The sequence below is a fragment of the Phyllostomus discolor genome, chromosome 14 (assembly GCF_004126475.2).
Source record: "Phyllostomus discolor isolate MPI-MPIP mPhyDis1 chromosome 14, mPhyDis1.pri.v3, whole genome shotgun sequence".
NCBI lineage: Eukaryota > Metazoa > Chordata > Mammalia > Chiroptera > Phyllostomidae > Phyllostomus > Phyllostomus discolor.
Window position 1 is genome coordinate 6254541 of NC_040916.2, and position 17102 is coordinate 6271642.

At 45.4% G+C, this 17102-nt stretch overlaps 1 protein-coding gene across 4 annotated transcripts in view; it reads right to left on the reverse strand.

The window, feature by feature from the left end:
- Window positions 1-207: 207 nt before the first annotated feature.
- The window catches only part of C14H1orf116 (chromosome 14 C1orf116 homolog), a 33675-nt gene continuing 16780 nt past the window's right edge, over window positions 208-17102 (reverse strand). Inside the window, exons 1-4 of one of the 4 annotated variants that reach the window (XM_036015544.1) lie at window positions 12144-12166; window positions 6771-6956; window positions 4242-4419; window positions 208-2998 (exon numbers count right to left, since the gene is read on the reverse strand). In XM_036015544.1, coding sequence (XP_035871437.1) covers window positions 1461-2998; window positions 4242-4419; window positions 6771-6875 — 1821 coding nt within the window. In that variant the 5' untranslated portion in view covers window positions 6876-6956; window positions 12144-12166 and the 3' untranslated portion in view covers window positions 208-1460. The other 3 variants (XM_028530609.2, XM_036015543.1, XM_036015542.1) reach the window with 3 other exon arrangements.

Consider the following 17102-nt stretch of genomic DNA (forward strand, 5'->3'; position numbering starts at 1 on the left):
ACCATTTATTTCCTAAGGGGAAGCAAGGGTCATGTCTAGCTCTATCTGATCCCCAAGCTTGTATTCACAAGCTCACACTACCCACCCATGCCAACTTCTTTTGGCATTTTCTTAAGCTGTATAACTTGGTCAGGAAATTTGGTGTTATTGATGAGTTACTCTATTGCTACTTTCCAAAAATAAAATAAAAAGCCACAACACCAAATGTGACATGGATAACATTTAATTTCTGATATTTCAGAAGAAACTTTAGGATCTTGAAGGGTTCTCGGGGCACTGTGTGGACGCACAAAAGTGCTGCTTGAGGGAGGCAGCATGCAGCCTGGAATGGTAACCAGGTCCCAGCTCTGGTCCCAGCTCAGCTACTAAGTGGCAGTGACCATGGATGAATCACTTCCCTTTTCCAGCAGGGTTGGATTTGGGCATCTCTAAGGCTCCTCCCAGCTCTGATATTCTATGAATAACTAGCAGAGAATGTACTGGGTTGATTTCCCATAGGCTCTGAGGAAGTTAAAGCTACTACATGTAATAGCATGGACAGGGCCTGAAACAGTTCATCGCTGCCTCTGGGCTCAGGCTCCCGTCTGTCTCTCTGTTGGCCTGGTCCTGGTGTCAGTCATGAGCAGAATGAGACAGGAAGCAGAAATCACAGAATCCGGAACCACTGTGTGTGTGGTTTATTATTGAATTGGTCAAGTCTGTGGACGAGGAGCCTCCCCAGCAGAGGTGTGCCATTTGGACACTTTTCCTGCCTTCTCAGACCTCAGACCAACAAGAGCTCTGGGGTCTCAGTCAAGGGAGAGTTTTTAATTACAGGAATGTGTCCTATCCTTGGGACCAGGAACAGTGAGAAGGCAGCAGGTGAAGAGATAAATCAAATGCCTCTTGGCCCCAGACCCCTGTCCAGAAGGCCAGAACTAAGAGAGCAATCCAGGAAGGTATGAGCCAGTCTCTGTCCATTGCAGGAATTCTGGGAGACTCACATTTCTGGTGGTGCTGCATGTCCCCAGTGTCACAAGCTCAAGCACAGACTCATTTGACTTTGATTCCCAGGCTCAGCCACCCCCTCCACTTAGTTCTGGTTAGGCTGAACTCTAACCAATATGGGCAGAACTCTGAGCAATGACTCCATGTGTCATATAAATAGCTTCAGTGATATATACAGTCTAACACACACACACACACACACACACACACACACACATATGTGGAAATCATCTTCAGGATGAGTTGAGCAGGTACTCATTGGCACAACCACCCTGAATATAAGTGTAGGCTTGGACTGCAGTCTCTGTCTCCCCTTCACCCCAGAAAGCAGAGCATTGGAGAGGTGCCTACCCCTGCTCAACCCGTGAGTAGCGAGGTGGGCAAGGCTCCAGAGTGGAGGCTTGAGTGTCTTCTTGTTTGACAGGAGGCAGGGAGGAGGTTGTGCAGGCAGTGCTGGTGGTCAGTGTCTACTTTTACTCCTTCAACAGTCCCAGCTTCTTCAGAGCCTCCCTTCTGTGCTCATCAGAGATGCCTTTGGGGGAAATCTTGACACTGACACAGGTGGGTCGCGGCAGCTTGTCACGGCTCTGTTCTTGGTGAGACAGGCGCCTGGAGCTCTGCTCCAGCTCCTGGTCAGCCAATTTGCTCACCCGAATTCCTGCAAAGTCCTTCCCGGTGCCCAAAGAGGCAGGGCGGGGCCGGGAATTACGCCAAACATTGGGCGAGATCTTGTTCAAGAAGGAGTCTTTTCCCAGAGAGGTGCTGGTTTGGGGGCTGGGGTCTTTCTCAGTTGAGAGGTAGCTACTCAGCCCCACACCTGAACGCTCCAGAGTGTTGGACTTGAAGTTCATCTGTCTCAGGCCAGGGATGCTGCTCTCCTGGAGAGTCAGCCCTGAGTTTGGCTTTGGCTGAGTCAGGGGACTATTTGCCCTTGAGGCCATAGAGATGGGAATTGGCATGGATTTGGCTGCTGGAACCTTCCCTGTAGAAGACCCCTGAGCTGGACTAGGAGCTGGGGCTTTCACTGGAGAAGTTCCCCGGGTTGGAGCAGGAGCTGAAGCCTTCCCTGCAGCAGGCACAGCTACTGAGACCTGAGTTGCAGGCTGTGCCGGAGCAGGAGGTGAAGCTGGAGCTGGGGAAGGGGCCTGAGCACAAGTCCCCTTGAGTCTGATGGAGCTGGTGGGCTTACTTAAGTGGAGGCTGGGTTCACCTTGGTCCTGGGGTAGCCCCAGCTTCTCCAGAGCTTCTTTGCGGGCTTTCCTTTGCTCTTGCAGGGAAGAGGAGACCAGGCTAGAATCTCCAGGGGCAGCCTCAGAGTGGCGCGACAGCCAGCTCTGGGGATCAGTGTGGAAACTGCTTCGGCTGCTCTTAAGAACAATATTAGGTGGCAGCTTCCGGGGCTTAGGTGTTGTGAGGGGAGCCAGCTGGGTACTTGGATCGCCCCCTGATGAGATGGGAGCATCTGCAGCTCTAGCACTCTGAGATGACACAGCAGGAGGAGGCCGAGGTTGTCCTGGTGCCCCCACTGAGCCTTTCTCATTGGATTTTTGGGACATGGCCTCTGAAGAAGTCTCCTTCCTCTTCTGGGGGCTGATTGACATGTGGAGCTGGGGTGTGGGGTTCTTCTCCACTGGTCCTTTAAGTGGGCTGTCTTCCCCACCCTGCTTTGTCTGGGCGTCCCGGAAAGCCTCTGGTGGGGGGATGAGAGCTGTGTCCAAATCAAGGGCAGCCTCCTGGAGGGTGGCCGGAGCCTGGATGGGCTCACTGCTCTGGCTGACCTGCTCTTTCTCAGGGTCTGGAATGAGCCTCTCAGGTTTCCCTGGGAGGTGGCTATTAGTCTGGGTGGTGCTTTTCCTGAGGTTCTGGTTCCTGCCGATATGGATATTTCTGGGGAGGTTGTAGGAGCCGGATCTGAAGCCTGGGCTTTGGGGTTCAGGCAGATGCGGTGAGCTGGACTGAGTCGCTCTCCTTGGCTCTAGTCTTTGCTGAACAAAAACCTCCTCTGGATGTCCTGTGAGAGTCCGAGAGAATGGGCAAAGAAGAAAGGACAGAGGTGAGAACCCTACTGCCAAGGGAAAAGCAAATATTTCCTGAACTCTGATCTGTAGTTTGCATAGATGGGTTTTGTTTTTGCTACTTCTTTGCTCTTAAAGGGGCAGCACTCTTATCTGGATATCATTTAGACTAATGGATCAATACTAGCAGATTCCCTTCATCCAAGGATTAATTTTTCATGACAGCTGGGGAAGGCCATCTGTGGAAAGGGCAGATCCAGATCGTTCATGTCCTTGACCCAGGCTCTTCCTTTACGGAGGCTCTAGGGTTGGGAGGGGTTCAGGATGGTCCCTCTAGCTGCCTTGGAGCTGCCAGGTAACAGAACCCAATGAGAGCACTGAACATGAACAGCATAAACAGGTGGTTTGCTTTTGATTTGACCAGGCTTCCACCTTCCTCCACCTTCCCTTTCTAAAAGTACCTGGATCATTCTGCAATGGCCCAAGCTGTCCTCACACCAGACAGTGACATGAGCCCTTTCCTTCCAGGGAGCTAGTCAAGGGTGTCAGGCTCACTGGGCCAGGAAATTAATCTTAGGTGGCAATGAGGTTCCATGGCCCCATTTACTGCTCTGTCTTCAGGGAGGGTCTAATACATTATCCATAAATATTTACTAAATGAACAAATAAATGATTCCAGCCTTGATACCAGTGGGACTCTCCTCAGGAATAAAGTGCCGCCCCTCTCACCTGAACATATGGCCCCACACTCATGTGCTACCCTGGCCCCTTTCTACTGAGTCTACACTGCTGGCTCTCCACATTCTCTCTCATAAGAGGCTTAAGGTGCCACCCACCAAGCTAAGGGAGCCCTTCCCTCTTCTTATCTCCTGCAGCCTCAGCCTCTGGGTCATCCAGATTAGCTCCCAAGACTGACTCAGTCTCTTCAGAGCCAACCATCCACCCCTCTCTCACCTCTGTCGTTATATCTATTTAGAATTTCTCCATGAGTGGATCAAACCCCTATTGCACCCAGGCCTCTGATACATTTAGAAAGACATAGGAAGCTGGCTTGTCAGCAGTTCCTCCTTCCCTCCAGGGACAAGGCTTTATTCTAGCCTGGAGTGTGGAAAGGGGTGTGGTTATTCTTTCTTCTGCCTGTGTCCCATAGAGCAAAGAGCAAACAGTGGAAAGTGGACAGAAGGATGTTCAGATTTTCTGGGTTTCACTAGAGGTGCTACCCCAGACTGTCTCTCTTACCCTGGGGAGCAGGCTGGATTTTGGGCAGTGCTCGGGGACTTTGGGGAGTTGTGGCTTGTTCGGACTCGTCAGTGGACAGTCCACTGTCAGCCTCAGTGTCCAATGAGCCAATGGTCTCCTCCAGGAAGAGCAAACACTCCTTCTCTTCAGCGGACAGGAAGTCGTAGCTGCTGTCACTCTGAGTGAGGAGAGGAGGAAGCAGAGGAGAAGGGAGCTGTGAGAGGAAGCTCTCCAGAAACTGGCGGGGCCTGAGCACCACCCTGAGTTGGGGAAGGAATGCTGAAGAGCTGGAAACCTTTCTACCATGCTACTCTGCAAACCTGCTGGAGCTGCTTCCTGAAACTGCAGCCACCAGGCAGGGCAGAGACTGTTTTCTTACTAGCAGCCAGCTCTGGTAGCTGGGCAGACAAATGGCAAGTGGCCTTTCTTTGGCAGTCCCAGGTTCTACTTCCAATTTCTCTGTGTGACCTGTGTCGAATATTTCACTTGATGTCTCTGATTTAGTTCTAATTTATATGAGTGACATAAAGATTTGACCTTCAGTTTGAATTGTAGTGTTTTCAATTTTTCAAAGTGCTTCTGCATCCTTAATCTGTCATGTCAAGGACAGTACAAGGACAAACAGGAAGCACAGCCAGCTGCTGGCTGCCAGGCCAGTGGGAACAGGGCTATGACTAGCCACAGACAAATTTACTAAATAATTTATACTGGACTCTGAAATGCATTCCATATGGGATTTTTTCCCTTGTGTATTTACTTTTTTTATGGCATTTGGCTCTGCTGACATTCAAATAAGTGTGCACTTCTTAAGCAAATATTAACTTAAGGGGGCAGGGTAAAGAAACTGGATGAGTATGGGGGAGGAGAAAGCAATTTAGTATTAAATATTAAGTAGGTATTAAGTAGATAATTTTAATTATGAAAAAGGCCATAGGAATATATGGAAAAAATGTCGTGTTCATTTTGGATGGTTGCTGCCCATGCTCTAGAAGGCCAGGAAGATCCATGGAACAGTCACTCTCCAAGTGAGAAGGTTGAAGGGAAGTCCAAAAGGGCAAATGGGAATACATGAGATTTGGCTAGAGTCCCTTCCTGGCATCTTCCCCCTTCCCCCTAATATTTGAGAAACTTCAGAGTTGTATATTCTCCAGACCTACTCAGATGGACAGGAGAGACTTTGGGATAACTCTGAAAATATCCTGGGCAGAGGGAAGATGGCTGTTGAAGTAACCCTTCCAGTCCCCAGACTCCTTAAAGAGCCGTCTGTCAGCTGACTGCGGGGCCTACATTTTAAGGGAAGCCCCAAACACAGCCCTTGGAAGCCCTGAAGCCAGTGTCAGGGGTCCTCTGAACAAAGATCTTCTTTACTGCCCTCTTCTACCTAAAATAGCCTTGCCCAAGATAAGCCAGCTCTGAATTTCTCCTTTGTGGACAGTTCTCTCTGAAAACCTTCAATCCTGGTTGTACTCTGTGTCCAGTGGTATCTAACTATTCATACTGGCTTCAGCCTAACAGAAGCAAAAAGACGGCTCTGTCAGGAAGAAATCATACAGATTGCCTGCACTTTGGGTTTTGTGTGTTTGTGTCTGTGCTACTTTTTCTGATCCATTTCTACATATCAAAACTCACCCATTATATTAAACATCTTTAACACAGGGTAGAGACCCTTATAATCCTTAATTTTTCAAATACCTCTAGATTATATAAAGCAATACAATATAAATTCTCTGGCATAATTGTGTACGTGATGAATCCCAAAAAGAAAGGAATGTTTACATTTGGACACAAGGCAGATTTACTCTTTCACACCAGCCATACAACAATTAAGATTTAAATTCATGCCCAGAAAAATTACAATGTGTTATGTGCCACTCACAAATAGTTAAACATATCTGACTTTGGAACAGTCTCAATCTCTGTTCACAGAGAGACCATTTCTCTTCTACATACAGGCATGTGCTAAGTGCTTTTATGTGTTTCATTTACTTCCCCCTAAGATCCCTATGGATTCAGTTTTATTATTATCTCCATTTTAAAACTAAGGAGATGAAAGCTTATAGAAATTAAGTAATTTGCCCAAGGTCATAGAGCTTATACTAGGGAACCCAGATCCTTTTGGCTCCAGAACCCAGGCTCTTAATTACTCTATTCTCTTCAATCTTTTTAAAGACTGAAGTAATGCTACTAATTGCAGAGAACCTTGGGAATCCATGTGCTACAAGGGTCTACATTCTAGTTTCCACCATGGCCTCAGATTACTGGCCTGCTCTCTCACCTCCACTCAGACCCCCAACCTTATGAAAACTAAAAAAGTCTCATTTGTCCTATTGCACCCTGGGGTAGTCCCACCCTATTTTCTATGGAACCAGGGGTGACTCAGAGACAGAAAGCATCAATTGGTATGACTCACTCCCTGACAAGCAAGATGAAAGAGAAAGAGCAGTGAGACAGGTCGGTTGTGGGCAGGGTGGGACAGGGCAGGGCAGGTGTGCGGAGAGCGGGCCAGGCTGCAGGACAGAGAGTACGTACAGATCCAGAGCGGGTGGAGGTGGTGCTCGTCATGCTGTTCCAGCTGCCGACGCGGGTCACAGGTTCCGAGCCAGGCCCCTCTGGCCACAGCTCCCTCTCGGGCATTGCCAGAAACAAGGTGCAGGGACGGTGAAAGGGGCTCCCAGAGGGGAAGTGAAGGGAAACGAAGAATGTCCCAAGCTGGGCCTGAAAAGAAAAGAATCAAAGCCATGTGTGAGCCAAGGCCGGGCTCTGGCAAGGCTCTGCCCAGGCCCTAGAGCAGCATGGTGGCAGGGACACCAAGCAAGCAAAGAGCTAGAAGGGGCCATGGACAGACATTACCCAAACCCAAACGCCCCAGCCTGCATGGAAGGACACATAAGCTGGCTCACATACATGCAGAAGGACGGACTTGGGTGGTGGAGAAGCAGTCTAGTCAGAAAGGAAACCCCATCAATTCCTTTAGTTACCTTTTCCTCTGAACTAGGGAGCTTACCCTATGTTCTCATTACTATGTACAATAGATATTACAGGAGTGAATAGCTTGGAATCTGGAGGTAGTTGGATCTGGGTTCAAATCACAATTTAGCCACTTACAGTTATGTGACTGGAGGCAAATTACTCTGAGTTTGTTTTTCCTCATTAAACAAGGTTAATGTAAGGATTGAATGAGAGCAGTGCAATTTAGCTGGTAATAAATGCTCAAATACTTAATGAATAAACTACTACTGTTCTTATAATAAGAAAAAGACAAAAATCCATCTAGAATCAAAATAAATTGAATTAAAGGAAACAAGAGTTTAGAAAAGAGGGGTCTGGGTTAAATGGGAGACTATAGGCTTGAAAGAAGGAACAGGGCCCTAAATAGCATATACTTCATAGGGTTGTTCTGAAGATATAACAAAACTCTCCACATAAAACACTTGTGCAGTGCATGGCCCAATTGTTAGCTGCTATCACAGTCAACATCACCAACATCACTACAACAGCCACCACCACAGCCACCATTATCTCGCTAGCCTGGCACACACATGCGTAGTGCCTAGAGTGGTTGGCACGAACCCAATTCCCCTACTGTGTGTCAGCCCCTCCATTGCTGAACCTTTTGCAATGCGGGCCCCTAACATCTGTCAAATGAACAAGAGCAATATTGTATGTAGCTTCCTCCCACCTCCAACTCCTAGGGAAAAGAAAGTTTCAAGTTCATTGCACCAATGGTAATAGCAAAGAAAGGCAGTGCCATCTTCCTTCCAAAAATCACAAGGACTTTCTCATGCCTGTGTGTGGAAACATTCCAGCAGAGCTGGAAAGGCCAGGGTGACTCTCCCATGGGAAAATGAAATTGTAAAAGAATAAAGATTAAGAGACAGGCCAAATGGAGAGTTGGTGAAGTAGAATACATAACATAGAATACAGTCTGATTCTGAATCCATATTTTCTGCACAACACCAGACCTCATTTTCTACCATCTTTTCTACCCTTTTCTACCCTTCCAACACTAGGTAAATTGTCCTAGGAAAATGTGTTCTATCTGACACCTTGGGACTTGGGATTTAGACTCCAGGCCTGGTTGTCCCTTTGCCAATGACAGCTCCCAGTGCCAAAGTCAGGTTTGGACTGTGCTGGGTGAGTCAGCCCACCAGCTCTGTAGAGCTGACAAGCACAAGGCGTCACAGAGCTCCTCTCCTTCTTGGGAGAAGGCCCTCAGGTGGAGCAGGTAGGGAGAGGCAGGGCAATGGGAAATGAAGAAGGAAGATCCCTAATGACGCATGTAGTTTATGAGGGCCCAAAGCCTTTCAGGAGATAGAGAGGAACTAGAAGGGACAGGGATGACAAAAATGTCCAATGATAAGTTATCATGGGCATAAGTTATCAAGGAAACCCCAGCCCTTCGGTTTCCTTCATGAGGTTAGTTTCCCAATATGTAGAAATGCAAAGAAACGGAAACATGAGAAATCATGTGAATGAAGTTCAGTCGCCTCGGCTCACACTCCATAGATGACTGTCTAGGTTCAGAAAGTACTAATTCATTGTTGACATTCCACGGGATTGAGGCCATTGTGGCAAAGGAGACCCATCTCTCATTAGCCTAGGCACACAGAAGCTGCTCAAAAAATGCTAGATGAATAAGCTCGCCATCCACTCTAGTGTTTTTTGAGTTGAGCTATTGAAAGACCTCTTTTTTGGCTTCTACCCTATTACTATAAATTCTTTCTAAAATATTTTATTTCCCAGAGAATGTATGGCTCTGTGGAATTTGGGCAATGCTTTCAGTTAAACTAACAGGCATGGGGCATGCACTGTTTCCAAGAAGCCAGTGTACATCCAAGGGTCTAGTTTTTGGCTCCAGTTTTCTTATCTGTAAAACTGGGGCAGTAAATATTACAAGTGGCTCACTGTAATTAATACAATATTCTCTGTGAATAGGTGAGAGGACACTGCCTCTTCCTTTCAGAGAAAATTACTACCCGTGTTCTTCCAAGTACACTCCAGCCTTTATGGTTGTTTGCTAGCCTATCCTTCCTCTCAGAGTGCCTGTTACACTTTCTTTTCAAAACCAGGGTGGCCTGAAACAGCTGCAAGAGGTAGAAACAATATGAATAGCACTGCTTCAGAAAACATAGCATGGTATAACTTATAAAGTGCTTTAGATATGCTGGTTAGAGCTTTAAAATAACCTGGTAACTTAGGCAGGATGGGACATTTTCATTTGACAGGTTGGAAAGCTGGAGCTCTTCCCACTTCCCCTCCGTAAGAGAAGGAGGGAATGACCTATAACTGCACACGCAGGGCAGCCTGTGGGCCCTGGCCCTCCAGAGGGCGTCTCCAACTATCCAGACACAAGAGAGCCATGCACCAAAAGAAAGGTCATGGGCCACCCCTGACGAATCACTGAAATAAATACTTACCCGTCTCCTAACTTACCCCCTAACCCCTGTACATTATTTAGTTCAGCTTTATGCTTCCAGAACAGGTTTTGCCCCAACAACAGACATTTCAGAGTAAAGAAATCACACCAAATGCCACTGACAATCATACCATCAGGCACTACATAACCACTGCAGAGATGAATCTGAACCAGAAACCAAAGCTGAATGAGCCCTAAAGTGCTTGCACCTTGTCTCCACACCTTGTTTTCTGACACAAAGAGTCTGAACTGTGAACAAGTCTTAACTCCCCACCTCCACCCTCCCTCACCAGTGTGGTCTGATTTGGATGCTGCATTTCCTTCCACCAACTTTACAACCTTGAAACCAGGTTGCTATTTCAGGGCAACCATCGAAACCTCAGGTATTTCAACCTGATAAGAAGCCTGAGAAACAAGCAAAACACTCAGGTGAGAGTTTGATATCTTTTAACCCTTGACCTCTTTGGAGGCCTTGAGGGGAGGAGGGAATGGGCTAGGAAATGTGCACAGCCTACAGTCAGGGCCTGCAAAGGCACGTTAAATATTAACTACTCCACTAATGCCTGCCAAGCCCTAGAGGAGAGTAAATAAATAGCGTGTGGAATTCAGGCATCTGGAGAGGGTGGGTGGGGAGAAGGCTTCAGCCCCATGCCAGTTTGGTTTCTCTATACTTTCTAAATAGACTGCTCCCATGAGCCCACCCCCATATCCTCTAAGAGCTCAGCCTCTCTCCCTAGTAGTCAAGGAGTTTGCCTATTTCTCTCAGACTAGGCGTCTGCACTTTTCGCTGACTATCCAGAAATGTGCCTCAGGCTGGAGAACATCCCAAGAAAACCACCAGGGAGACTCCAAGTCGCCCTGTGTGTGCCACCCTCTTCAAGAGCACACGGCAAGTTTGTGTGTGTGTTAAGGCAACGCTGTAATCTCCCTTTTCAGCACAATGTTGAGGGAAGGGGTTGGTAGAAATATTCTCTGCACAAAAGAGCTTTGTTCGATACTGCAGGCTGTCTTTATTGCTGACAAGTTCACCACCTATGACAACCCTCAGTCGGTGATTTTGGTGGGCTGGTTCTGTGGTATGGACTGAGCTAAAGCCTAAAGCTCCAGTTGTCAGGACTGGAAACCTAATACAAGGGTTGGCAAAAGTGGGTTTACAGTTGTTCATATGGAAAGTTATACAACAGTTACTAAATAATAATACAAAAATAAATTCTGTGTCTTGCAAACTCACAACCACTGTGTACCCACATGTATATGCCAACCCTGTATACTCACTCAGAGCTTGTGTGTTTCGGGCCCTGGGAGCCTGGCTCTGGGGTCTCCCCTTTCCCTGTTTCCTGCAGCAGGACAAAGGAGGAAAAGAGGCAAAGTTACAGGCCAGAGTGTTAATCCCCCTAGGTGGTAAGTGGAGAGGGCTGACTTACTATTCAGGCTTGATGTCTATATCCAGCTTCCTTGTGTAGGTGAACCTGCCAAACATATTGCCAACCGGGGCCCCTGACAGAAAATAAACAAAACCACTGCCCTGGTCTGGTTCCCCTCTCGGTGCACACTGCCACGCTCCTCTGACCTAAGCTCCACTCAGAACTTCTACCAGAGTCAACATGCTACCATGAAATATGAATGTGGGGGAGGTCCCAGCACAGCCAGGTAGCTTTCTGTTTGCCAGTCTCTATGCCTATTAACAGGTAAAATCAGAAAATTAGTTGAGCTGAACCCAAATAAACTGGACTCTATAACTAGATTATCCGTGCATTTTCCACAGATGAGCTGGTGGCCTGAGCTGGCGGTTTCCCAATGTAGCCAAACCTCATACCCTTTACAGAGGTGCTTACACCTTACACATTGCCATTATCACATTGCCATGATTGAACACACGCACACTGCACCCTTTATTTAAATAAAGGTAGGTGATAACTTGATAAAACCATAGGAGAATTTCCTGTTAGAAATGCAATGGAAAGCCACCCTTCTTCCCTGGGTGGGAAGACTTCTGTACTCCAACTATTCTCATCCAAAGTCACAACTCAGTTTGAATTACTCAGAGATGGAAATTTCCAAAACAAAGCTATTTTCCCTCCTTGTGTCTGCACAATATGCTTATCCAACCTAAATAGGCAGATTAAAAGAAAAAGGCATTCTAGCCCTCGTCTCCACAAAAGCATTTCAATCCAACCTTTTCTGATCCCTGACTGGCCTGTGAGAGTTGAGGAACAGACAGGAAAGCCCCCCAGCTGGGGTGTACAGAGCTCCCCACAGTCCTGTAGTTCTGAGTTCCCACAAAGCAGCCCCACGTGCCCTCCCCACCCCACCTTTCTACAGAGTAAGCAGTAGTTGGTTAGCGATGAACTCACCTTCACTGGATGGGGGTGCTGAAGCGAGGAAAGAAATACCCCTTTATTTCAAAGGGCAGAAACGGAGACAGGGAGACAGGCTGCTTCCCCTGCCTCCTACAGTTTTCTTCTTTTGACCTCTTCCTGACTTACCTGGACAGGTAAATGCTTCTGTGCTGGCTCACCCCACCCTGCCACTGACTCTCAGCCAATCCCAGCCTTCCTCCCCTACTTCTCATTCCAGCTGTTTCTTCAGGGAGGGCGCTGCTGTTCTCACTTAGCCAATCATCTCTTGCCATCCCTCCCCCGATTTAGAGCCAATAAAGAGTCTTTGGAAAAAGGAGAACTGGAAGGAGGAGGGACTGCTTTGGGCTGAGGCTAGGAAAGGAGAGTTTGCAGGGATGGAGTAGGCAAACTATTTTTTACCCTTCATGTGAAGAAACACAGTCCATCGGATAGTATGCTTTTTAATGTGTATTTGAAACTTGGGTTTCTATCTAGTGATGCCCTCTTCCACTTGAAACTAAGCATTCCCCTGAATTCTCCAAGTTAAAATTCTTAGGGGCCAGTTTTGTTAATGGCTTTTCTAATCTTTCAGAATCACTTTCATCCTTAAGCCTTTTGCTAGAAGCTCATAATGCTTCAAACTCCACTCAGGACTGCTGAAGGAGATGTATCAAGTCTCTAGAGATAACGCACCCTTACCTCCCCCCCCCCCCCACACACACCCCTCAGTTTGTCAAGGACATTCTTGGCCACATTTATTTCTGGGGGAAATGAAACCATCTTCTCCCCTGGGAGGTCCCTGATGAAAAGTGACTGGACAGCACAGAAGGAGGAGGGAACATGCTCAGTGTCATTTGGATCTCTAGTTTGTAAGCTGTTGATGGAAGGTAGCAGTAAATATTAATAAATAAAAAACAAAATAAGCTACCAACCAGTTTAGCAACTCCTGTCTCCTTCCATAGCAGATTTTTGACACCTGTAGTTAACCTGAAGAGAGGAAGGAGAATGGTGTGGGTGGAAGAATCTAATGCTTTCAGGAAGAAATCTCCCTCCAGGTGTGGAGGCCAGTTTTACCAGATCTGACTTTTGGCCTGGAAGTTGAGTTTTCCTAATTACAGGTTCTCCTCAATATCAAAAGTGCAGAAAGAAAAAACTAAAATTAATGTACATGACAACTGCCAACATTTATTAAGCTCTGGCTGTGCACTGGGTATTATGTTGTGTTAAGAATTTTCATCCACCGTTTCATTTAATCTTTATTTCAACTTCAAAAGGTAGACACTATTAATATCCAAATTTTACAGGGAGGTTAAATAACTTGCTCAAGATCACAGAGCTAGGTGGGAGAGCAGAGATTTCAATTTAGGCACTATGACATCATCAAACTTGCCGTGTATTAGTATGATGCCAGTCAGCCTGTATTTAGGAGAAAATCCTAAGAGGAAACATGAAATGCAAAGATAATTTGCAGGTCTGATTCTAGCCATTAGATTCATCCTTTCTCATCTCATTTCTGTCTTAGAGCTATTCATGTCTTATATGACCAGATGACACATGGCTTTCATGTTTTCTCTTTCTGTGATCATAGCTGGTTAGGAAATAAGAAGTGCAATGATCCAGGGGCCAAAGTAGAGAAGAGGCAGGGCAGGACTAGTGAGGAGGAAGGAGGTTTGAGGAAGCCCAAACCAGTAACCTATCAGCAGCATATGGATACCAGAGCTGACCGAGCATTTAAGAGCAATGACCTCTCTTCCTGATGTGCCATTCAAACATGTATGATGTCATAGTATTAACAAAGCAAGAAGGCATCTCCTAACCAAGTGTTCAATGCAACTAGAGTTACACCCATGGATGAAGTCACTGAAGTTGATCCAGCTTCACAGGTGTGTAATTTGAACACTTGCTAAAAAAATATATAAGAATTGACATATGAGCATTAACCTCAAAGATGATAGTAGGCATAGTTTTGTTTGTGAACAGACACAGTTTTTCAGTTTATAATAAAACTGGGATAATTAAGAAGAGCTCCTGGCTTTTACTAGGTAGAAGTAGGGTCATAGACAAAATGATCTTTCTGTTTCTCTTTCCTTTTAGACATCTCTTTTTGAAAATTGTGAAATATCTCAGATACCCAGCAATACAAATACCACTGTATCCAACACCCAGTTCGAGAACTAGGACGTGAACACAGCAGTTGAAAGTATGTACAAGCTTCACACCTCACTTCTCTCCTGCCCCCTTAAAACATATATACACCCCAGGTGAAATAAATCACTATCATGAATTTTGGGTTTTTTATTCTCCATGTCTTCAAATGTTTTACCCTGGAATCTTTCTTGTGTTTGCTTTGCTTTCTTGGAAAAATACCAAGTTTCTAAGGTTCCAAGAGAATTGGGAAGGAGGCCTGGACTAGGGGAAGAAGACAACTCCCCAAATCAGAAATATCTGAAAGACTAAGGCTTCCTGGTTGATGATGCAGGGCATCTTTTGAGGAGGAGTGCATGTCATTGCTCTTTGTGTATGAATTTCTGTTTGATGACCTGCCTCTCTGCAATCCAGTTACAGTCCAGCTCACCTGACTCAGTGTCCTCACTCCTTCTCCACCCCGGCATGCTGCCATGCTGCCATGCTGCAGTCATCTCCTCGATGGTCAGAGACTAGTTTACTATGTCCTTTCTCTGTACAGCCTCTCAGCGAGGCATCTCACTTCCCCCATGCAAGCACACTTCTGCACACATACACAACTTCAAAACCAAAATATACCACAGTCATTGGTCAATCTTTCCTCTTTGGACACCTTATAAAGTTGAGCTCTCTGCAGAATAGCTGTGGACCTCCATTCTAACCATTAATGATACTTATTCAGTCACATTATAGTCACATTCTATTAGTGTCTTTCTTCTTTTTTTAATAAAGGAAAAAGGAAGTTACTTTGAACATGTATTATTATCATCCCTAAGAAATACAGGGCACCCACTATGTTCATGGTATTGGCATGCTACAGTATGCTGGGCATAATTCTGAGCATATTTCTAACATATTGAGAGGAGGGAGGGGTGTTTTGTTTTGTTTTACTTTATTTGGAGGAAAGGTTTTGTTCCTCAGGTAGCGAGGAGAGCTTGCTTTAAAGAGAAAACAGCTAGGGAAGCACTCAGAGAAGGGTGATTAGAATTTGGAATTGATAGGCCAGATAAGACACGAATTAGATCACCAAGTTCTCACCAAAGTGATATTAGAGTTAAGCCTAAAATAATTAGATGGAAACCAAAGTGTATAATTAAGTAGATTGGGATGAAGGAGTTCTGCAATTGCTTAATCATTAAGTAGTTCCTGGAAGCAGATTTTCCCTCTTTTTTGAGAGCAGTGTTACTTTGGCCCACCTTTCATGGGAAAGTTTTCCTCCCAGTGCTAATGAAAGTTTGAGGGCTGAGGTCATCTTTTAGCATCAGAGGTTCTGTAAGAAACACCAAATCTTAACATGTTCAAAATTGAACTCATCTTTCCCCTTCCCTCAAATCTGTCCCCTCTCCGCTATCTGCATGCCAGCTGATAGCATCGCCATACCTATTCTCACCCAGACTTTGGTACCTCTCAGCAGTCCTGGCATATCGCCCATCTCCTGCGAGATTGCTCTTACATCTCTTTTCAGCTCTTCGTCCTCTGTACTCTGGCTCAGGACTTCACCATATGTAGGATTATGGGTCATTAAAGATAGAAGACTACAGAAATGCCTTGTTTCACATCTTCCATTTTATAGTGGTACATGTGAATTTCATTCCTTTCAAAATGCTTTGATGTATTTTTTAAAAAAAATATTTTATTTATTTATTTTTAGAGAGGGGAAGGAAAGGAGCGAGAGGGGGAGAGGAACATCCATCAGTTGCCTCTTGCATGCCCCCAACTGGAGACCTTGCTGGTAACCCAGGCATGTGCCCTGACTGGGAATCAAACAGGTGAACTTTTGGTTTGCAAGCCAGTGCTCAATCCATTGAGCCACACCAGCCAGGGTGCTTAGATGTATTTTTATAGCATTCAAGATAAAATTCTAAGTCCCTATATGACATAAAAGACCTTCATAGGCTGGTGTCTCCCATCACATATTCATCCATATGCTTTACTATAGTCACATTCATATTCCTGAAACTGCCATGTTTTCTTTTTTCAAAAAATTTAAAAAGATTTTATTTATTTTGAGAAAGGTGGAAGGAAGGGAGAAAGACTAGGGGAGAAACATTGACATGGGAGCGAAACCTGGGGACCTGGCCTGCAACCCAGGCATGTGCCCTGACTGGGAATCGAACCGGTGACCTTTGGTTTGCAGGTCATTGCTTAATCCACTGAGTCACACTAGCTGGGGCAGGAGTTCTTCAACTTTTGATGTCATGTATACATCCAAGTCTGAGATACTATGAAGGCCCCCAGCTAATGATGTTTTATGTCAATGATTTAAAACATCTGGCAATAGTCTGACCTGTTTTCTTTTTCTTAAAATGCTTCTAACATTTTCTGTTATTTACTTATTATCATGGATATCTCAAATTGTTTAATAAATAATAATTATTATGTTTAATAGGATTTATAATACACTGTACATATAGCAAATATTCAATAATAGAAAATTCCAGGGAACATTACTGGGTATAATTGGATCTCCCATCAAGCTCCTAACAGCTCTACACAGAACATTTATTGAAACAACAAATTTAAGAATTTATTTGCTTCTCAAACTTGTTATTTCTTGGAACATTCTTCATAGAATTTGCATTAATATAGTATAATTTATTAATTTTATTCATTGTTAGCAGTAGACATGGACATGGAACACAAACATACGACAATAGTTATAAGCAAGAGACTGATTAGACTGGAACCACCTCTCTCTGAGCTGTTGGTGTCCAGGTTCCCAGGTGTCAGCTTTTACCTTTTACTCTACATGCCAGCATTTTCTGTTCTTCGATTTGCTATCACTGGATTCCTTCAACCCACCAACATTTCTTGTTGATCATACAACAAGCAGATTGGCACCACTATAAATTCATGAATAACAACCTCCAATAATAACCTTCCACCCCTCTTTTGCTTCCCTCATTTTAAGATAATGACTTT